The following is a 23163-nucleotide window of genomic DNA, read 5'->3' as shown; positions in this document are numbered from 1 at the left end:
TGGGGTTTCTTTTAGCCCATTTTTGCACGTGTATGTGGTATTTAACGCTATTTACACAAAATGTACACATTACACATTAAGATAATAATAAAATAAAAACATCAATGTCAGACGATGCTAAAAGCAAACATATGGGCGTGGCCTCTGTACGTCATCAAAAGGGGTCAGGGAAATTCTCCACACAGTCACACGTGAAAACAAGCTTGTACCAGTATGTGTGATTTTGACGATTCTCTTGAATAAGTTAAGAGAGAATGTGTCGCTTCTAAACGGGCTGAAGAGCATCGTATCGTTGAACGAGTGACATCGGGTGTTTCCTTTCATTTAGTTTGTGAATTTGAAGCCGTCATGTGTCAAGTTGAAGAGGATTATAATGGTCTGGAGTGTAAACAGGAGAAGATACCTGTGCCGACGTGAGTTGAACTAAACAACCGCTGTGTGTGTGTGTGTGTGTGTGTGTGTGTGTGTGTCAGTGTAGAATTAAGATCCATGTTTTGGACAATATAATGATGATTGTACCATTATATTTTTGTTGTGGCGATGTGAGCGGGTACATCGTGAATCCATCTTCCAAACCGTGTTTTCGTCTAACGCCTATAATAAGTTTATATTCGGACTATAAAACCGAGTGGGACATCACCCGCTGCGGAGGAGCACAGTACCTGCGTGACTCGCCATAGACATAAACAGAGAGAAGTAGTTCCGGCTAAAATGTTCTTCCGCAAGACGCGTGCAGTTCTGTTTATTAACCGCTAAAGCCAAAAGTTACATTTAACTCTCTGGTATTACAGTAAAAACAATGTAATATAATTTTGTTCAATATATTTTTCTTTATTTTGTATTTTGAGAGAAGTTCGTCGTACTAATTAATATCTAAGCGGTAATTATGATTATTCCCATTTAAATTATTTTTTTTTCTAGTATTTTTTTAATCACCTTTCATTTAAAGCAGTATTTCATGTTGAAATAGAGACTGCCTTTAAAATATATATGTTTAAAGTAAGATTAGTGCCATCTGGTGGAAAGTAAAAAAGTAAAACTTGTGTAATATTGTGATGTAACCTCATATATAGCTCAATATAAAGAGGAATATACATTCTCTAGTTAGAGATAAATACTTTTATATATTTATTTTGATATATATTTAGACATTCAAAAAGGCTACTTTTTGCCAAGGTTTAGATTTTATTTTAAATGTTCATTTGAAGTGTCAGTTTTTGCATTAATTTTACTACAATAAAACCCACAGAGAGAGAGAGACATTTTGTTACACATAAACATCAAAATTCAACAAATATTTAACAAAACTGAACAGGAATGATTTATCAGAGCTCAATCAACCTGATTTCAACCTCTTATTTGAGTCTTCTGGCTCAGTTTTGCCATATTGTTTCAGCCACAGCAGGTCATTTGTGTGTGTGTGTGTGTGTGTGTGTGTGTGTGTGTGTGTGTGTGTGTGTGTGTTTTGCACTTTTGATATTTTAGAGTGTCGCCCCTTCATTGCTGTGCACTTTTGCTGCATTATGTCTGATTTGTATACGGTTGGGAATCGAAAATAAAATACTTGAGGTCAGGAATCGGACACTTGTTATGAAATAAAAAATTAGATTCCTCTCATCAATTCCTTTGTGAGTATTTCATAATAAGTGATATAAGTGATATAAAACATTCAAGCGTTTTCTGTGTTGCAGGCGTGTGTAACTATTGTGCAGCTCTTAAAGTGACAGCACAGCAGCCTAATATCCCTGCTGCCGTCTCCATAATACGGCTGGGTATTGACACAAATTTCACAATTCGATTCGATTTCATTCACAAGCTTGCAATTCGATTCGATTTCGATTCGATTCAGTATTGATTATTTTGGATATCAGGTGCAACACATGGCAAATTTCCTCAAGGAAAACATCTCTTCACTAATGCTGTAAACTATGGGAGTCAGTTATAGCCTATAGGCTTCATTAGCCTACTGTAATACTGAAGGTAACAATCAACTGATTTGTATATGAATACTTAAATTACACTTTTATTTATTTTTATAATAATAAAGTTATATGAAATATACACATGGTGGCTGTCATAAAAACCTGCCAGATTTATTCAAACATGCATTCAAAATAGAAGAACATTAAAAATGATAATGAATATGTAATATGGTGCATATATTTAGCAAAATGCTCCTTTAGAGTTAATATTTCCGGCTGACTGACGAGTTTATGGCCACTGGATCTGGTTTTTCTGAGGCAAATGTGACGTCACATGACATTGTTTACAAGCTGTTTTACTGACGTCTTTCCACGGTTGAAACACTGAGCGACTCCATGTCACATGATACAGATTTCGATAAGTTGTACCTTTTAACACACTTTCAGATGCTCATTCATGTTTATTTCGCGCGGTAACTGGTGTTATTAAGGCGGAAGAGAAGGTCATGTGCTGCTGCTACTCTTGAGCTTTTGATTAGTTTTTGTACATGAATACTGATAATCTTACATCACTGTCTATTTCAATCGTATATCTTTGTTCAGTTGTTTCTATTTGTCGCGGTTGATATTTTTTTTATTTGTTCTTTATTAATTACTGAGTGTTTACTTGTCTTTAATAATGCTTGAAATGTAGGCTAGTTGTTCTTCTCTGGTGTGTTTAAACCACAGGCAAACGTTCCTTGTGTAAGTGTTCTTTAGCCGGTTGTTGATTTGTGTTCCTGATATTCAACTACAATTAGACTAAATGTGAATATCTTTTTTATTTATTTATTGGAATTTGGAATCGAAATTAGGAATCGATAGGAATTGGAATCGTTAAAATGCAAACGATACCCAACCCTAGATTTGCGCACACACAGAAAAATTATCTGTATTTTCATATTTTTGCATATTTCCCTTTAATTTCCGACGGCGGTCATTTTTGACCGCGAACAACAAAAGTGCGACTTTTTTTTTTATTACAACCACGACAGTCACAGAGTTTCATAACATTCAGATGAAGTCGTGATTTTTTTAAATGTCAAATAATAATAATAAAAAAACAATCTAAAATGACGGAACAATAGCAGAGAGTTACAGATACGCTGTATTATTCTCATTAATAAATTACACAAAATATTTTAATTGTAACATTTTTCAGTTCATTAAAGGGGTGGTATAATGCCCTTTTCACAAGATGTAAAATAAGTCCCCAGAGGACTTGTGTGTGAAGTTTTAGCTCAAAATACCCCACAGATATTATTATATAACATGTTAAAATCGTCATTTTTTGAGGGTGAGCAAAAACGCTCTGTTTGTGTGTGTCCCTTTAAATGCAAATGAGCTGCTGCTCCCGGCACAGGGGGCGGAGCTTCAAGAGCTCGTGTCCTTTTACCTCACACACACATGCACTGAAAATTGAGAAAACTTTTAGCCTTTTATGTTTAAACCGGATTCAGACAATGATGGAGAGACTCAAGAAGAAGTGACGACATGTAGAAGCAACAGGACATTTCTGAATGTTTAGTTGATGAATTTATGAAGCTGATGTGTAGTTATCTTCTAGTCATTGATTAGCATATTCTGTCATGATAATCTATAAATCGTGTTCAGGGGGCGGGGCTTATGTAAATTCTAGGGTTGGTGATGTCACTAACCCGGGAGGAATGTGGTGTAGTCTCTACCAGCCGTTTGTTGTAGTCCTTAAAAAGCGATTTCTGTAAAAGCAAATATCTCCCTTTGCTCTGAACTTTGAGCGTCGTAACTTTGCAGATGTTGTTTATGATCAAACAGCAACATTACACACTAACTAAAGTTAGAAAAGTCAAATCATAATCAACCACCCCTATAAGTTCAGTTCCCAGTTGTTTGATTTGCTTCACTGTTTTATGTGTTTTCTGTCTTATTGTTTGTTTGCTTGGCCTTTGTAAAGATCTTTGGTCAACACCAGCTGTTTTTAAACGTGCTATGCAAATAATAATGTATTGTATTGTATGTTTTTCAGGCTTAACAGGAAGTGTGTGAAATGTAAGGAGGGAAGTGCCGTGCTCATCATTCGTGTCAGTGATGCGTTTTGCCGGTCGGTGATCCGTCTCCGTGTTTTAATCCCACTTCATGATGTGATGCGGTCTCGTCACTAACACTCTTTCTGTCGTGACTAGGTCCTGCTTCAAGGACTACTTCATACACAAGTTTCGGGCCATGCTGGGAAAGAACCGTGTCATATTTCCCCAGGAGAAGGTAAATATCAAAAACAATATCGAGATCGACCGCAGTTTTAGTGGAATTATGGACAATCTGATTGTGCAAATGATGAGTTTGTAATGCGTAAAAAATGAATGAACTTGTTTTGTTTGTTGCCTAATAACACTACATGCCTTTCCCCAGACATAATCTATTCATCAGCATTAATAATCATTATTATAATATCAATGGCATTCACAATCACCAACAATGAGTGAGTATTGCAAAAAAAACATCAGTTTTATCCATAGATTGAAAACAGTTTTCATATTAAACAAACAAACTGTCAATAGAAAAGCTGTTCTAAAACATCTTCCCTTAAAACGCTGTTCGTCTCAAATGTTTAAATAAATAATTACACAAATTATTTGACCAGCACAAATCCAGCAAGTGTTATTATTATACACTCGTGAAGACGAATAACCCATGAAACCACACAATCATAAGATTAAACAACAATAGCAAGCTTTGCAAGAACGTGGACATAACAAGCAACACAAAATATAATAAAATTGGCAATTATGGAGTGATAAATATGTGATTTATAAATGATTACATGAATAAATAAGCATAAAATAAAATAAAATGCAATACATGTAAAGACACACACACACAAAGTTATTGTCTCCTAAAAGAAAGAATGGATTCTGAACTGCTGAAACGAGTCGTCAGTAATTTCAGTCTCACTTCCTGTTACAAGCCAATGAGCAGCGTCTCTTAGCTCCGCCCTCAAACACTGTAGTGTATCTGAGACTGGAGGAGTTCGTGTTGTTCGTGTCGAGAAGACGCTGTTTTCTGAGATTGATACGGTAAAACCCTCGACATCGTCACTGTTCGTATCACTGTGATCAAGAGCTGAGATTCAGATATGATAATGAGCGTTTGCTTTCTGACCAATCACAGCAGAGAAAGCTCTCAGAGAGGCGGAGTTTAGAGAGACTGAATCCTTGATCTACTGTTTCCGACACTGAGAGGAAAGAGCTGATGCTGTAATGGAGATTATGAGGAAATTAAAGTGTGTTTGACCTTGGATGCATGAATCCTTAGATCCTTCAACATCCACACTGACTCTGTTTGTTCACTGACCTTCACACTTTTGCTCTTCTTAGGTTCTTCTCGCTGTTTCTGGTGGCGCAGCCTCTTGCTCGATGCTCTCACAAGTTATAGAGGTAAAATACAACTCGGTTTTCCTGGTTCTCAATGCTTTTTCTGCTACAAAGCCGTGAGTGAGTGAGAGAGTGAGTGAGAGAGTGAGAGAGTGAGAGAGTGAGAGAGTGAGAGAGTGTGTGCGAGTTGTGCGAGTGTGTGAGTTTTTTTTTTTTTTTTTTACAATCTGCACTGTATAAAGCACTAGATAAATCAACATGACTTTCTGCTTTTATTTTTTCAGGGCTTGAGTCGGGATGCTCCCAAAAAGTTACGATTTATGCCTGGAATAATTTATATTGATGGTAAAGTGCTTTGACTGGGACCAAGAGGGCATTATCCCTGTATCTCAAAATTATCCTTCAGCATTGAGCATTTGGGGATATTTGAAACAGGTTTTGATGTGTGTGTGTGTGGTGTGTGTTAGATGGCGGCGCTTGTGGACGGAGTCAAGAGGAGCGACAGCGATCTGTAGATCAACTGAAGAGCATCTTCACACACACAGGCTTCCCGTACTTTATAGTTCCTCTGGAGCAGGTAAACAGACCCAGTTCCTTCCCTCTGTGCACTGACTGAGAGAGACTGACTGGCTCGCTCGCTCACTCACTCACTCACTCACTCACTCACTCACTCACTCACTCACTCACTCACTCACTCACTCACTCTCTCACTCACTCTCTCACTCTCTGACTCTCTGACTCTCTGACTCACTCACTCACTCACTCACTCACTCACTCACTCACTCTCTGACTCTCTGACTCACTCACTCACTCACTCACTCTCTGACTCACTCACTCACTCACTCACTCACTCACTCACTGACTCACTGACTCAATCACTCTCTCACTCACTCTCTGACTCACTCACTCACTCACTCACTCACTCTCTGACTCACTCACTCACTCACTCACTGACTCACTGACTCAATCACTCTCTCACTCACTCTCTGACTCACTCACTCACTCTCTCACTCTCTGACTCTCTGACTCACTCACTCACTCACTCACTCTCTGACTCACTCACTCACTGACTCACTGACTCAATCACTCTCTCACTCACTCTCTGACTCACTCACTCACTCACTCACTCACTCACTGACTCACTGACTCAATCACTCTCTCACTCACTCTCTGACTCACTCACTCACTCACTCACTCACTCACTCACTGACTCACTGACTCAATCACTCTCTCACTCACTCTCTGACTCACTCACTCACTCACTCACTCACTCACTCACTCACTCACTCACTCACTCACTCACTCACTCACTGACTCACTCACTCAATCACTCTCTCACTGTCTCACTCTCTCACTCACTCTCTGACTCACTCACTCAATCACTCTCTGACTCACTCACTCACTCATTCACACACTCACTCACTCTCTGACTCACTCACTCACTCATTCACACACTCACACACTCACTCACTCACTCACTGACTCTCTGACTGACTCACTCACTGACGCATTCACTGACTCTGATTCACTCACTCACTGACTCTGACTCACTCACTCACTCACTCACTCACTGACTCTGATTCACTCATTCACTGACTCTGATTCACTCATTCACTGACTCTGATTCACTCATTCACTGACTCTCTGACTGACTCACTCACTGACGCATTCACTGACTCTGATTCACTCACTCACTGACTCTCTGACTCACTCACTCACTCACTCACTCACTGACTCTGATTCACTCATTCACTGACTCTGATTCACTCACTCACTGACTCTGATTCACTCATTCACTGACTCTGATTCACTCACTCACTGACTCTGATTCACTCACTCACTCACTCACTCACTGACTCTGATTCACTCATTCACTGACTCTGATTCACTCACTCACTGACTCTGATTCACTCACTCACTCACTCACTCACTGACTCTGATTCACTCACTCACTCACTCACTGACTCTGATTCACTCATTCACTGACTCTGATTCACTCACTCACTGACTCTCTGACTGACTCACTCACTGACGCATTCACTGACTCTGATTCACTCACTCACTGACTCTCTGACTCACTCACTCACTCACTCACTCACTCACTGACTCTGATTCACTCATTCACTGACTCTGATTCACTCACTCACTGACTCTGATTCACTCATTCACTGACTCTGATTCACTCACTCACTGACTCTGATTCACTCACTCACTCACTGACTCTGATTCACTCACTCACTCACTCACTCATTTTACATGAAAATAAACATAGCAATAAAAATGTTTAATCTTCTAATATTTATAAGTGTCTCCAGGAGTATAGTTGGTAGCCCTGGAGTGCCACAGCCCTGCAGATTTTAGCTTCAACCCTAATTAAACACACCTGATCAGCTAATCAAGTCCTTCAGGCTTATTTGAAAACTGCAGGTGTGTGTGTTGAAGCAGGGTTGGAACAAAACTCTGTAGGACAGTGGCCCTCCAGGAACTGAGTTTGACACCTGTGCTTTACTATGTGTTGGACTCCCTGACTCTGACTGTTGTAATGCTTTGCTATTGACCGTTTCTCAGGTCTTCGATCTGCCCAGCTCTGTACTGGTGCCGGTCACGTCTGATCCAGACCAGTCCAATCCCAGCTATAAACACGCTGTGGACCAGTACATCAGAGAGGAACAGAAGCTGACAGCAGAAGATAAGACCAGCGCTGTGGCTCGGCTCAGTCTAGAGGACTCTGCTTATCCTCCTGAACACAAGCTGGCGCTAGAGAGCCTGTTCTCATCACTGAACACACTGACGGCTAAAGAGGACATGCTACACACACTGAGGCGAGTTTTCCAGCTCTGATCTCTCAATCTGACTGACTTCAAGAAAACATTTGCTCATTTCACTGCATGTTTCCACAAAACTGATTCATCTGAGTCTCTGTATTTGATTTTGACTTCTTGTCTTTGTTATATAAAGATTAGGGCTGGGTATTGAAACAGATTTCACGATTCATTTCGATTTTGTTTAACAAGCTTGCAATTTGATTCTGTTTCAATTCAGTTTGATTTGATATCGATTAAGTATAAATGAACTGATTTGTTTGGGCTACTTGCATTTAAATTACACAAGGAAGTTTTTATCATAATAATGTTATATTAGGGATGCACGATATATCGGCCACCATATCGGTATCGGCCGATAATGTTCATTTTAATGTTATCGTTATCGGCTTGATAAGAAAATTTAGCTGATATATAAAAGCTGATAAATAATGTATTATGTCCTTCAGCTGAGACGCTTCAGATGTGCACTGTTCAACATGATGGTTTTGAGTTGCTTGAAATATGATTGGAATCACTTCAATAAAGGAAAATACAGTAAAGCGCAAGTCTGTCATATCGGCTACATAAAATAATAATGAGAACATTTAAATTTTAATTGTGTGCTTGAGACGTGGATTTTAATGGTGAGGCTTTCGTTTATGTAATCAGGCTCTCAAAAATTTAATAAATTCGTATGTAGAATTATCGGCCAATATATCGGTTATCGGCTTTCAAATATAAAGAATTATCGGTTATCGGCCAAGATTTTCATATCGGAGCATCCCTAATATAGTTCAGTTTGGATTCACTGCTACTCTCTTTGAATCGCTAATACGTAACGTGTAACAAAGACACCGCAGAACTAAAGTGTCACCTTAATGAGCGATAATAATAACTACAGAATGCCACCATTGACCTGAAACACATGGGAATGTCTCTGAACCAATCATAATGAAGAGTTCAGCGTGGCCCTGGTGTGGAGAGCTGAGTGTGTGAGTGTGTATCGTACAGGCAGCACCTGATCCTGCACGTCGCCCGTGAGAACGGCTTCTCGAAGGTCATGATGGGGGAAAGCTGCTCTCGACTGGCTGTGAAGCTGCTGAGTAACATCGCTCTGGGTCGCGGAGCAGCGCTGGCGTCCGACACGGTGAGGAACGCCTGTCAAACACTGAACCCACGGTTCTTCATGTGGACCCTAGAGCTGACACTGAAATATATGAATGATTAGTCGTAATACTTTCTAATACTGTTCCTTCATTAAAGAAGAACTGCACAGGAACAATATTTGTGTAACATTCTAGTAACTATTAACTAACAAGAAACTCTGATTAACAAATTACTAAGTAATAGCGCTCAGATGAATGTTGTAGCCTAGTTCACTATTAGCTAATCAATAACTACTATTATTCATACTTCACTGAAGACTACTAAGAGCTACTAGCCTATATACAGGTTCATAATTAATATTAATAATGCATAATGTATAATATAAGGTAGTAATGAATCAAGTGTTACTACATCCTTCTAAAGGAACTAATAATAAATTGGATCAATATTCTAAAGTGAAGATCATGGGAACACACACTAGTGATGACTAAAGTGTTACCAAATCCATCGGAAGGAATTACTATTCAAAATCTGTGTGACCCTGGATCACAAAACCAGTCACAAGAGATTTATACATCATCTGAAAGCTGAATAAATGAGGTTTCCATTGGTGTATGGTTTGTTAGGATATGACAATATTTGGTCGAGATATGACTTAAATCTGGAATCTGAGAGTGCAAAAAAAATCAAAACATTGAGAAAATCTCCTTTAAAGGGATACTCATTTTACAGCTCCCCCAGAGTTAAACAGTTGAGTTTTACCGCTTTCAAATCCATTCAGCCGAACTCCGGGTCTGGCGGTACCACTTTTAGCATAGCTTAGCATAGATCATTGACTCGGACAGGACCATTAGCATCTCTCTCAAAAAAATGAACAAAGAGTTTCGATATTTTTCCTATTTAAAACTTGACTCTTCTGTAGTTACATCGTGTACTAAGACCGACGGAAAATAGTCGACCCTGTAGTCTACTGAGCTGGGGACTATTTTCAGGCGCTGCGTCATATCATTACGCCTGCTGGACTCATGGTACGGCAGCAAAGTTTCTTGATTATTACGCCGGAATGAGAGTATAGTTCCTAGCCATATCAGCCTAGAAAATCACAACTTTACATTTTCCGTCGGTGTTAGTACACGATGTAACTACAGAAGAGTCAAGTTTTAAATAGGAAAAATATCGAAACTCTTTGGTCATTTTTTTTTATAGAGATGCTAATGGTCCTGTCCGATTCAATGATCTATGCTAAGCTATGCTAAAAGTGGTACCGCCAGACCCGGAGTTCGGCTGAATGGATTTGAAAACAGTAAAACTCAACTGTTTAACTCTGGGGGAGTTGTAAAATGAGCCTATTTCCAAAAAAAGTGGAGTATCCCTTTAAAGTTGTCCATTAATGTTCGTGATTGTGCTGCATTCACTCACAAAAATAAATGTTTTATATATTTACGGTAGGAAATTTACAAAATATCTTCATGGAACATGATCTTTACTTAATATCCTAATGATTTTTGGCATGAAAGAAAAATCAATAATTCTGACCCATATAATGTATAGTTGGCTGTTGCCACAGATAAACCCGTGCGTCATGTGACTGGTTTTGTGGTCCAGGGTCTCAGATCTACATGATTTGTCTTGTAGGGTTTCTCTGATCCTCGGTTCGGGGATGTGGTGATCGTGCGGCCCATGAGGGATTACTCCTCTAAAGAGATCGCCGCGTACTGTCGGATGTTTCACGTTCCCTCGGTCTTTATCCCGGGACTGGAGACCAAGGTGAGCGTTCTTCATCAGGCCAAGGCCTAACACACTAATACGCTCTCCTTTGAAAACGCATCTTTTTCTCTCCGGTTTGGCCTTCAGTTCACACTGAGACGCCATTTTTATTCATGAAAACAGCTTTTTGAAAACACTCTCCAAAGTGGATAAATTTGAAAATGCCGTTTTCACGTCAAAACTGAGGTATTTAAAACCGATGGCGTAAGTTTAGTCATGTGACTCATATTGTACCAATAGAAATTCATGTTTATACTGGTATTGTGCCTGTTATGTGCTTTTCACTTTCACACTGTTGTTACTTCACACACTCTTCATATCACAGTCCTGCAAAGATGACAGAATTACTGTAGACCTGAGTTTGATCCCTGCAGTTTCACTTTCAGGCTCAGGATAAAGCCAGCATCCAGCGACTGACGGAGACGTTCGTCACCAACCTTCAGGCGGAGTTCCCCTCCACTGTCAGCACCATCTACAGGTCCTCATCCTCATCCTCATCTTCATCTGAAATCAACAGCTCGGACTTCAGTTTTTATTACATTTAATTATTGTCTTAATGTTTCCTCTGCAGAACGAGTGAGAAGCTTCACACAGTCAAACCTTCTGAAAGTCAAGCCACTGAACCTGCGTCTAAATGCCTTCTGTGTGTGTGTGCTCTCGACACTGATGTGGGTGAGTGTGTGTGTGTGTGTGTGTGTGTGCTCTCGACACTGATGTGGGTGAGTTATACTGTCTGTGTGTGTGTGTGTGTGTGTGTGTGTGTGTGTGTGTGCGCGCGCTCTCGACACTGATGTGGGTGAGTGTGTGTGTGTGCGCTCTCGACACTGGTGTGTGTGTGTGTGTGTGCGCTCTCGACACTGATGTGGGTGAGTTATACTGGGCATCGAACAGTGTGTGTGTGTGTGCTCTCGACACTGATGTGGGTGAGTTATACTGGGCATCAAACAGTGTGTGAGTGTGTGTCACATGTTGTTCAAAAAGAGAGTTGGGAATGGAGGACCAGTTTTTAAGTAGAGATGCACTGATATTTTGGCCGATACCGATAATTCTTTATATCTGAAAGCCGATAACCGATATATTGGCTGATAAATCTAAATCCAAATTTGTCTATAATCTTTGAGAGCCTGATTACAAAAACAAAAGTCTCACCATTAAAATCCACGTCCCAAACACAAAAATTTAACAAGAACATCATTATAATTGTGTGTAGCCGATATGACACATGTTGCACTTTACTGTATTTTCCTTTATTGAAGTGATTCCAATCATATTACAAGCAACTCAAACCATCATGTTGAACAGTGACATCTGAAGCGTCTCAGCCGAAGGAAATATTATTTATCGGCTTTAATATACTGGCAAAATATTCTTATTGTGCCGATAATGATAACATTAAAAATGAACATATATCGGCCGATACCGATATGGCAGCTGATATATTGTGCATCCCCATCTGTAAGGTTGATTAGCAGTGGAGATTGACCGATAATCGGTTTGGCCGATACTTGTTTCTGATATTTAAGCACTTTTCCTTTAATCAGATATCAGTTTTGTAATATTGAATCCAACGATAAATGGATTGTGCGCAAATATGGCCATATGGTGATGGAGACGACTGAGTTCAGGCTTAGCTTTATTTGTTCAATATAACGGCCATTCATGTCGAAATGAGATATGTTAAATAAATGCTTGATATGTAGTTTAAGCTAAGAAACCGAGACAAACAAATACATAACTTTACATTAATGAAATAAAAGAGGCTTGGATGAGTGCATGGTGGGAATATTTTAATATAATTCTCTCTCATTAGTGTCATAAAGCTGCCATCTAATGTCATTTACACACTTACGGCTCTGTGGAAATACATTTAGTATGTAAGCAAGTGAATATACATTATACACATTATTACACAATAGAAAAAAAGTGTAAAATTTAGTTGGGTGGAAATAAGTGTTGATGTGGGAGTCACAAGTGTGTGATTTACTCACTGTAAACGAGTAAAAATAGTGCTATCGGCAGATATTTCATAATCTAGACCAACAAAACAATAATTCTGAAAACATGCTCTCAAAATAAACTAATGCAGATCATTTACTTTCTGATAAACGACTCCTAAAACTAAACAAATAATTACATTTATGCAAAATTGTTACTCTCTTATGTTCTCCATTTTAAAACATTAGACTTTGCCCTTGACATTATTGATGCTGCTACTGTAATAAAAATAACAGAAACATGAAGATATGAAGATAATATTGGACAAAAATAGTTAGCCAAAGTTCAAAGCGCCAAATTAGGGGAAAAGATCAGCGTTCAAACAGTGTTACTCGCCTGTTGCCCGTCAAGAACTATATGAATTATGATAATGCATGGTTGTAAGAATATGATATTGCTTAGTGCGATCATGTGATGTAATTATATAAATGTATAGCCTGTTTCAGAGTAAAGCACAGCACTCTTTTCAGTTTCAGTTTGGGAACGCAACACATGCCAAAATCATAATGAGAATCATTTATGAATCTGTTGTTGTCAACAAAGAGAAGCGTTCATATCTTACAGCCGTGGGTCAACGTTTGAAAACAAAGAAATGAAGACAACCGTTAATGTTAGTTATGTCATTTTACTGACTGACTTCAATAAAGGAAAACGGGATTTACATGACCACATGACCACAGGCACTGTTATGAAGCATAATCGGGTTAATGTGCGTGTAAACACAGTCAGTTATATGGCATTCATTAGTTCTTCCTGGACAACACTAAAGGAATCAGTGAGGAACCCAGTCATCAAACTGAGTTTATCACTGAGTCACTGAGTTTATGTCTGATTAACACTGGACATTAAAGGTCATTAGCTTACAGTGTTGTGTGTAACTCATTACAAGTAACTTCAGTTATGTAATCAGATTACCTTTTCAAGTAACTAGTAAAGTAACGCATTAGATATCTTGTAAATTTTAAGTTACTTTCTCACATTTATTGACTGACAGCTCTTCTATCCCCATGTTGAGAAAAGTTGTAAGTGCAGAGTGTGTGTGTGTGTGTGTGTGTGTGTGTGTGTGTGTGTGTGTGTGTGTGTGTGTGTGTGTGTGTAAACATGATGGTTATTGTAGCTCTAGACTAAATGTGAGTGTGCATTTACTCGTCTCACTTGCACAAAAGATTCAGTATTTCTCAAAATGAATAAAATCAGTGAAATGCAAAATCAGAATAATACGCAAAACTCCAATAAATTAAATGTTAAAACAAATATTTTTATGCATTTAATCTCTCTTTATTGTACTTGCAATAGAGGCAGCAGCCTCTACTGTACATGTGAATTATTCATTTCCTTCAGCTTTATTATTAAAATGTTGGTGTGAAAGGGCCTTTTGCCCAAATTTGCCCCAAAATGTTACTTTTGTATAATAATAAAAAAACAAGACCAGCCCACGTGAGAAAAGGTAACGCATAAGTAACATACCGCATCACTTTTCTTAAAAAGTAACTAAGTAAAGCAATAACTTTTTAAGGGAGCAACTCAATATTGTAATGCATTACTTTTCACAGTAACGTTCCCCAACACTGCTAGCGAGAGTCTAGAGGGTCGATCGGTTGATGATCAGGGTGATCAGCCCAAAGCCTGAATCCAGAACTGAGCCTGACATAACCTGTGTTTCAGATAAAGCTTCTGCTTTCCATGCCACGCTGGTGTCTGAGCAGCTGTCCCAGATCAAGCTCCAGGACGTGTCCCATGATGCACTGCGCTGCGCGGAGACTCAGTGTTGTGGGACCGGCGGGTGCTCCTCAAACCGGTGCCGTATTTATTCTCTCTGAAGTTTAATCTTAAGGCAGTAGATGATGTGATGTTTCCCTTATTTCTGCTCTTCTGGATGCGTTCCAGGGTTCCTGCACATCTGGACTTGAAGACGCTGTTGTGTTACAGCTGTAGACTCACGATCAAGGACATGGTGAGTTTCATGAGAGAAATCAAATTACAGATTTAAACGCCACCTATTATGCTACTTTTCACAAGATGTAGAATTAGTCTCTGGTGTGTGTGTGTGTGTGTGAAGTCTCAGCTCAAAATACCCCACAGATCATGTTTTATAGCATGTTAAAGTTGTCACTTTTGGGTGTGAGTGAAATCGCGCCATTTTTGTGTGCGTGTCTCTTTAAATGCAAATGAGCTGCTGCACCCCGCCCCCTTTTAAGAAGAGGGCGGGGCTTCAAGAGCTTCTACTGGTGGCAACAAAACAGGACAATCTCATGCAGTAAAATATCAGAAACTCTCAGAAGCGGCGTTCAGTTCGACCCGGAGTCGGATATAACGCCCACAGAGCCAGAGAATATCCGCTGTGTGGAGAGAGAACAGGTGTAGTTTAGTTTAATTACAGTTATAACTTATCTGCTTTGAATCCTCTATTAATACAAGCCTGCACTGCAAAAAATGCTTTTCTTACTTAGTATTTTTGTCTTGTTTCCAGTCCAAATATATATTTTTCAGAGACTGAGAGCTGGATCACGAACAGTTCCTGATCCATCCTCCAGTAACTACTGTTTAGTGTATCGTTGTAGGCTGATTGTGTTCACACACTGCCAACGCACATTTATGTCCAAAAAAAAGAGGATTTTGCTTAATATAACTGTTATATGGGGTACTTTAAAGGTGCATTGTGTGATATTCAGGAGGATCTGTAGACAGAAATGCAATATCATAAACATAACTGTGTTTTCAGTGGTGTATAAAGACCTTACATATGAAGCGTTGTGTGTTTATTAGCTTAGAATGAGCATTTCTCTCTACACACACCGCGGGTCCACTTACACACACCGCGGGACCGCTTACACACACCGCGGGTCCGCTTACATCCACATGTTTCTACGGTGGCCCTGAGCGGACAAACGCGTTTCCTCACTATGTTGTTCTTCATGATAAGAAGCTTCAGCTGAAGTCAGCGAATAAAACACTGACACAATGATGAACAGGTAACAATAATATTCACAATAACATCGTTTTACTGAATAATAAAGTAAACATAATTTCTTACTTTCTTTGTAAAGAAACCTTTGTTTAACTGGCTACTCTCTGCTGTCTCAGACGACGACGACATCACTTCCTGTCGCCACCATAACTTCTGTTGGGTGCAATTCACAACCTCACCACTAGATGCTGCTAAAACTTACACACTGCACCTTTAACAAGTATATTAATGTTCACTTTAAGAGCCCTACAGTGGGGAAAAATGAACCCAACATTAGAAAATGTAGCAGTGAACTACACACAGAAATGGTCTGATGTTTCTCTTTCCACAGGGATCTGTCGACACTCTTCCAGCTTACATCAGAACAGAGGCGGAGACACGGAGGAAAAGGTGGGAATGCTGCACTGTAACCTTAAATAATAATTAGTCATTGTTTACATCATCCTTTTCACACATTCTCCTCCTCCTTTGTAAACGCAACATGTTAATATCCTGGATGCTCTTTTCCGTACACGAGAATTAAATGAGGATTCGGGATTCGGGATGGTTGAGTTTCAGAAATATGAACTGGTCCAGTCACTTGAGTCTTATGAGGCAGAGTGTGAGGAACAAGCTGAAGTTAACACACACGAAGACTCAAATAATTCGTATTCAGACATATTTGATCCCAGCTGATAAAAATCATGTACACACACACACACACACACACACACACACACACAAACAACGAGCGTTGTTTTGGATGTTCGGTAAGTTCCGTCAGTTTCTTTTGTTTTGTATCTTCAGTCAAAACTGGAATAAATCAGTCGAGTAAAAAGACTGATCATTATACTGAACCACTCTGACGGTTTGAGATGCTGTGATGCGATTGGTCCGCTGGATAGTCCTGTTATGCCGTCATACCGCCGTCATATTGCGCAATGTCACATGACTTTTTGGATGTGCGTCAAAGGATTTATTCTGTAAATGTGTTTCCAGCGTAGTTCATGTTCATGACTCTTTTTTTCTTTTCTTTTATGTGAATCTTGGCATTTCCATCCAGCATTTTTTAATTTCATGCAATATCTTAATATTTTTATGGAAGTATGTCTACCGTTTCTCTCCGCAGATCTTTGCTGAAGATGGAAATCAGCGAGTATCTTTTGGAGGACGGCGACTAGCAGATCTTTGGTCTGAAAAGTGATATTTAAAGCTGTATCATTAAAGTATTGCATTATAATCGTTTCATTATTTGTCTCCATTTGTGAATAAAAACAGTTATCATGTTTAAACATTTTATAGATGTATCTTTTCTTTTTCTTTATGCGTGAACACATTTGGCTTGTATTAGATTATATTGATCATCAGACACAGAATACTTGAACATGTCGCCTGCCATTTAAATCAATATAACCTTTTATATATTCAGTAATAATTCAGTTGTTTGTACAGTAATTTAATAATGCAACATTCTTGAGTTCTTAATTTAGCAAACTGCAAGGATTTTTTACAGGCTCGTTTGATTTCTGAAAGCAAAGAGTTCATGTTCGTGTCTCTTCGCATAACTATACAGTGGAAATGATTATTCCAGCCATTACAGATGAACTTTGGCACACTCATGATTACACACGTGTGTGTTTAAGACGTACAATACAGATCCCCACATCACAGCAGTCCAGCTCTTAAACTATGGAAAATGTGGCACTAAAACAAACATGTAGCTTTCTTATGATTCAAGTGTTTGATCAGAAATTGTAAAACCAGGAACGAAATACTAAATGTCTCTTTGGCTTGTAAACACTTTTACTGTAGTATCAGAACAAAAAACTGTTAAAATCCATCAGTATCCGTCTGGGTCACATCTCACCTCAACATCACACAGCGGAATCAAAAAAGAAAAAGGCCTGGAAACGTTTTGGAAAAAGAAATAAACCAGAAAGTTTTGGAAAAGTCTTGATTATAGATTGATAACACCGGTTAAACATATTACAATAACTCCAGTCATGTGACGTTATGCTTGTACTTACTAAAACAAATGGCAAGCAAACAATTAGCATTGATTTTAGTTTAAGACATGCTATGATAAATCTGAACATGGATGTTTATTATTATTTTACACGTATACATAGATTGCGTGGATATTTGCTTCAGAAATCATAGAAAAGTCATGGAAATGTATTGATAAAATGTGTATGAACCCTGATTAATAGAAATATGCACTTGTTACTAATTTTTGCATAATAAAAATGAACATTTATGTTTATTTGCATTGTTTTCATGACAATTATCAGTTGTGGAATATTTATTCATTGCTTTATCACTGAGTATTTGTTGGGCTTGCCTCTAAGTTATACTTATTTTGATTTTTAAAAATTACTATAGTAATGAGAATAATTGAGAAACATCTGGATGTATTCTAGAACAATCTTAATAGTCCTACTTGGAGAAAGTATTAATAGTCCTTATTTTACTATGGAAATCGCTGTAATTGGGTGGTGAAATATGACCCAGACGTAGTTTAGTGAGATTCACTCTTAATAGTGTTTGTATTTCCACTGAAGGTCCTGCTGTTTCGCTCCCAGCGTTCTCTAGCGTCTGAATCAGTCACAAGGCTGATTCTCAAGCTTTGCGGACAAAACTTAACAGTTCAGGTCGAATAACAGACGAGGCTTAACCGGACCTCATCATCAAACCTCCGAGTGCAATGAAGCCGATAACATCCATCGAGGCTTCGAAACGCTGGAGAAACGGCTTTAGAAAGTTCATCCAACTTAATATAAAGCAGTAAAGCTTCTAGTCCCACAAAACACTCTCAGTCTTGATTCTTCTCTCTAGTCCACTTGATCATGGTCTCTGGAGAGCGATAGAGGAAGATGAGTTTGGAGTAAAGCTCTTCCTCCAGCTCCAGTTCTCCGGTTTCCCGCACCAGGAAAATGTCTATGCATATTTTGAGTATGCGATCGACGCACGGCAACTCCTCGAACATGATGGAGTGCGAGATCTCGCTGAAGAAGCCTCGCACAAACTTACCGATGACCAGAACCACCGACACGTACAGACCCATGATCCTGCGGGAGGAGAAGAGAGAGAGACGTTTGCAAGGAACAATAAAAAATAGGGATGCATGATATATCGTTATCAGCCGATATATGTTCATTTTTAATGTTATTGGACTCTGCCAATATATGTTCATTTTTAATGTTATCGGTAACGGCTGATATATGTTCATCTTTAAAGTTATCGGTCGATATAATCATTTATAATGTTATCGGTAACAGCCGATATATATTCATTTTTATTGTTCTCGGTATCGGCCGATATATGTTCATTTTTAATGTTATTGGCCGATATATGTTAATTTTTAATGTTATCGGTAACAGCCGATATATATTCATTTTTATTGTTCTCTGTCTTTTTTCTCGATTTTTTTATTGAATTGCTTGAAATATGATTGAAATCACTTTAAAAAGGAAAATACAGTAAAATGCAACGTGCAGCACAAGTCTGTCATATCGGCCACATAAAAGTATCATGAGAACATCATTATAATTGTGTGCTTTAACGGTTCGATTTTTGCTTTTGTAATCAGGCTCTCAAAAATTATCAAAAAATGTGGATTTATCGGCTAATATATCGGTTATCGGCTTTCAAACATAAAAAATGATCGGTATCGGCCAAAATGTTCATATCAGAGCATCCCTAATAAAAAGCCTGCACTGAATCTCATGAAAGGAATGGCTTACCCGTATCCTGCGAGGAAGCCCAGACTCGGAGGACTAACTTTATCGTTAAAGATGACCATCGGTAAGACGTCGCAGGATTCCTGGCAGCCGGCGATCCTGATGTCCCACCACTCATGAGCTCCTGTGATGTTCACCGAAGCTTCTCTCATCAGAGACAGAGTCACGTTCTGATATCCCTCCTCTCCTCCTGCAGGACAACCACAAAACCAGCGTGACCTTCACAAGCTGACCACCAGCAGTGTTGGGGAACACTACTTAGAAGAGTTATGCATTACAATATTGCGTTACTCACAAAAAAAGTAACTAATTGTGTTACTTAGTTACTTTTTATGAAAAGTAATGCGTTTTAATTACTTTTGCGTTACTTTTTCTCACCTAGGCTGGGCTTGCTTGTTTTTTAATTACAACAAAAAAAGTTATATTTTGGCAAATGTTAAAGGCCCTTTCACACCAAAAGTGAAATGAATAAGCCTCAGGCTGAAGGAAATGCATATTTATGCGTGTACAGTAGAGTACAGTAGAGGTAGAGTACAGTAGAGGTAGAGTACAGTAGAGGTAGTGTACGGTAGAGTACAGTAGAGTACAGTAGAGGTAGTGTACAGTAGAGGTAGTGTACAGTAGAGTACAGTAGAGGTAGAGTACAGTAGAGGCAGTGTACAGTAGAGGTAGAGTACAGTAGAGTACAGTAGAGGTAGAGTACAGTAGAGGTAGAGTACAGTAGAGGTAGTGTACAGTAGAGTACAGTAGAGGCAGTGTACAGTAGAGGTAGAGTACAGTAGAGGTAGAGTACAGTAGAGGTAGTGTACAGTAGAGTACAGTAGAGGTAGAGTACAGTAGAGGTAGTGTACAGTAGAGGTAGAGTACAGTAGAGGTAGAGTACAGTGGAGTACAGTAGAGGTAGAGTACAGTAGAGGTAGTGTACAGTAGAGTACAGTAGAGGTAGAGTACAGTAGAGGTAGAGTACAGTAGAGGTAGTGTACAGTAGAGGTAGCGTACAGTAGAGGTAGAGTACAGTGGAGTACAGTAGAGGTAGAGTACAGTAGAGGTAGTGTACAGTAGAGTACAGTAGAGGTAGAGTACAGTAGAGGTAGTGTACAGCAGAGGTAGAGTACAGTAGAGGTAGCAGTGTTCGAATTGAGGGGGGGCTGGGGGGATCCGGGACCCCCCATAAGCATCAAGGGACCCCCCATAAGGCCCCAAAAAATTACCTCGGGGGGTCCCCTGGTTTTTCATTAAAACTAAAATAATAGAAACATAATTTATTAGGTAGCCTAATATATATTTTTTTAATCAAAGTATTTCGCTGCCGCTCCTATTAGAAAGTAATTCAAATTAGATTTGCGTCTGAAAAGACGCTCAAATCTATAAACAGATACATTTTATTGATCGCGCCATTTATATGCCAAAAATAGTTTTGTTTTTTTTCGTGTAAATGATACACACTGCAAACTAGAGGTCTGCATTATCCGCGGGACCCGACCAGATATTTTGCGCCGCGGGATTAAATTTCCGACTAAAAAACGGTAGCGGTCGGTAACTCTGGTGTAATTTGAACGGGAGCGGTCGGTCATTCAATATCACGTTCCCGACGCCGACGTTCTTTCAGAACAGCATATCTTCGCTTTACCTAATCTTAATCTTATCGACCACCCGGTATAGGCTACAGTCTGCCCTGCACTCAGGACCGTTATGCATGCGCTACACGCACGGACCAGTAACGGTTCTTTCTGTCATGCATTGATTGTATTTGCTGGATCTGTGCGCGCGCGCAGCATGTGCATAACGGTCCGACTCCTCAGGGCAGACTGTATGTGATAAACGGCCCTCAAAAGAAAAAAATGGCAGAGCAAAGTGGATGTGCTGTCCTTGAAGGACGTTCAACTTGGACTGGACAATGGTCAGTTTACTGCTAAGAAACCCACGTCAGGCAAGTCTAATGTATGGGAGTCTTTTTCATGCATCAGACGCAGATGGGGAAAAAATACCCTTTGCGGCTTGCGCATTGTGATAAAATGCCTAAAAGTGTTCCCGTTCAGCAGTCACAAGTAGGCTACGAATAAAAATAATAGCCTACACTTCTTTTTTTTTTCGCTGCGACAATTTTTCCCCTACTTGTCTGCAGCAAAATGTTAAATTTTGTATATTGACAAGGCGAATAAAATAATAATAAAAACAATGTTTGTGCAGACTACATTTTTATTTTCTCTGTGAAATTGTACATGTGAAATTCTGCGAGATCTATATTAAGCGGGATGGTCGGGTCGGGAAGAAAATTATTCTAAGCAGACAGCGGGTGAACAAATAGTGTAGGCCTATATATAGCGGGAACGGGTGGGTGCGGGATATAACCCCAGCGGGAGCGGGCGGGAGCGGGACTTAAAAAACAGTCCCGCGCAGACCTCTACTGCAAACCCCTTAGGTAGGATTAGGAGTGTGGAGTACGTGCGTATTACACGCCATAAAGTGCGTATCATATGCACGCAAAAACTATTTTTGGCAAATAAATGGTACGAGAAATAAATTTCGTGCTATAGATAAGCACTTTCACGAGAGTCTGGCAGAGTGGATCCTCATTTTCACCTCACAATGACAGTAAGATAATATTTCTTTCTTTTATGATTGTTTGGTAATTTACTGATCTGAATAGAATTTCGACATTAACGGTTGTCCGGGACACGTGCGTGTGTTTTTTAAGGGACAAGTGAAAGAGAATTGTAGCCTACTTGCCCAACCGGACAAATGCCCTGATTAAAACAATTTTCAATATCAAAAAAATTAAATAAGAAATAACGTAGGCCTACTCGGTTAGGCTACTAACGTAACCTTAGTTCCCTGAGAGTAGGGAAAGAGTATAGGGAGTACAAATTAGGGAAAGAAATGCCCTTTATAAAGCTAAAAAAATTATTCTGATAAGAGTGTTTTCCAACAGTGATGTAATGAAACATTGACAATTTAAGTTTGATGCACAGAGTTAATGCTCAACTGCAAAAATATGTTCTGAAACACTAAAAGTTAAGTAAATGAAATTATAGTATTATATGAAATAAATAAATGAAAATATGTATATTATTACGTTGTTTTTTTTTTTTGGGGGGGACCCCCCAAGAGCTTTGACACAATTCGAACACTGAGAGGTAGTGTACAGTAGAGTACAGTAGAGGTAGCGTACAGTAGAGGTAGAGTACAGTGGAGTACAGTAGAGGTAGAGTACAGTAGAGGTAGTGTACAGTAGAGTACAGTAGAGGTAGAGTACAGTAGAGGTAGAGTACAGTAGAGTACAGTAGAGGTAGTGTACAGTAGAGTACAGTAGAGGTAGTGTACAGTAGAGTACAGTAGAGGTAGAGTACAGTAGAGGTAGTGTACAGTAGAGTACAGTAGAGGCTCAAGCAAACCTTTCAGCTTCAGCTGCTGTTCTGGATTAAAGAACAATAGTTCAACACTCTTATTTCTAAATTTAATCTAAAGTCATTTTTTCTTATTAGTAAGTTT

At 39.2% G+C, this 23163-nt stretch overlaps 2 protein-coding genes across 2 annotated transcripts in view; one reads left to right on the top strand and one right to left on the bottom strand.

Annotated features, from left to right (window-relative positions):
* The first annotated feature begins 115 nt into the window (after positions 1 to 115).
* Positions 116 to 17228, top strand: ctu2 (cytosolic thiouridylase subunit 2 homolog (S. pombe)). The gene is made up of 15 exons (XM_084405421.1): positions 116 to 413; positions 3967 to 4041; positions 4124 to 4202; positions 5315 to 5374; positions 5596 to 5656; positions 5779 to 5888; positions 7880 to 8133; positions 9127 to 9262; positions 10858 to 10989; positions 11376 to 11467; positions 11561 to 11661; positions 14650 to 14782; positions 14872 to 14938; positions 16284 to 16342; positions 17061 to 17228. Exons 1-15 carry the CDS (start codon positions 349 to 351, stop codon positions 17110 to 17112), a joined length of 1476 nt encoding a protein of 491 aa, XP_084261547.1. The 5' UTR covers positions 116 to 348; the 3' UTR covers positions 17113 to 17228.
* Positions 17229 to 17716: 488 nt separating this feature from the next.
* piezo1 (piezo type mechanosensitive ion channel component 1 (Er blood group)) overlaps positions 17717 to 23163 on the bottom strand; it is a 133066-nt gene continuing 127619 nt past the window's right edge. Inside the window, exons 50-51 of the mRNA XM_084405406.1 lie at positions 19675 to 19861; positions 17717 to 18999 (exon numbers count right to left, since the gene is read on the bottom strand). Coding sequence (XP_084261532.1) covers positions 18744 to 18999; positions 19675 to 19861 — 443 coding nt within the window. The 3' untranslated portion in view covers positions 17717 to 18743. The remainder of the gene's footprint in view (positions 19000 to 19674; positions 19862 to 23163) is intronic.

The sequence above is a fragment of the Rutilus rutilus genome (assembly GCF_951802725.1).
Source record: "Rutilus rutilus genome assembly, chromosome: 3".
Lineage (NCBI taxonomy): Eukaryota > Metazoa > Chordata > Actinopteri > Cypriniformes > Leuciscidae > Rutilus > Rutilus rutilus.
This window is presented reverse-complemented; position numbering and strand designations above follow the sequence as displayed.

What these genes read in the sequence shown, in the direction of transcription:
- ctu2 (XM_084405421.1), top strand. Translation starts at nt 349, where the DNA reads ATGTGTCAAGTTGAAGAGGATTATAATGGTCTGGAGTGTAAACAGGAG. An exon ending in CAGCGCTGGCGTCCGACACG is followed by an intron (nt 9,263 to 10,857) that starts GTGAGGAACGCC and finishes TTTGTCTTGTAG; the next exon opens with GGTTTCTCTGATCCTCGGTT. An exon ending in GACTCACGATCAAGGACATG is followed by an intron (nt 14,939 to 16,283) that starts GTGAGTTTCATG and finishes CTCTTTCCACAG; the next exon opens with GGATCTGTCGACACTCTTCC.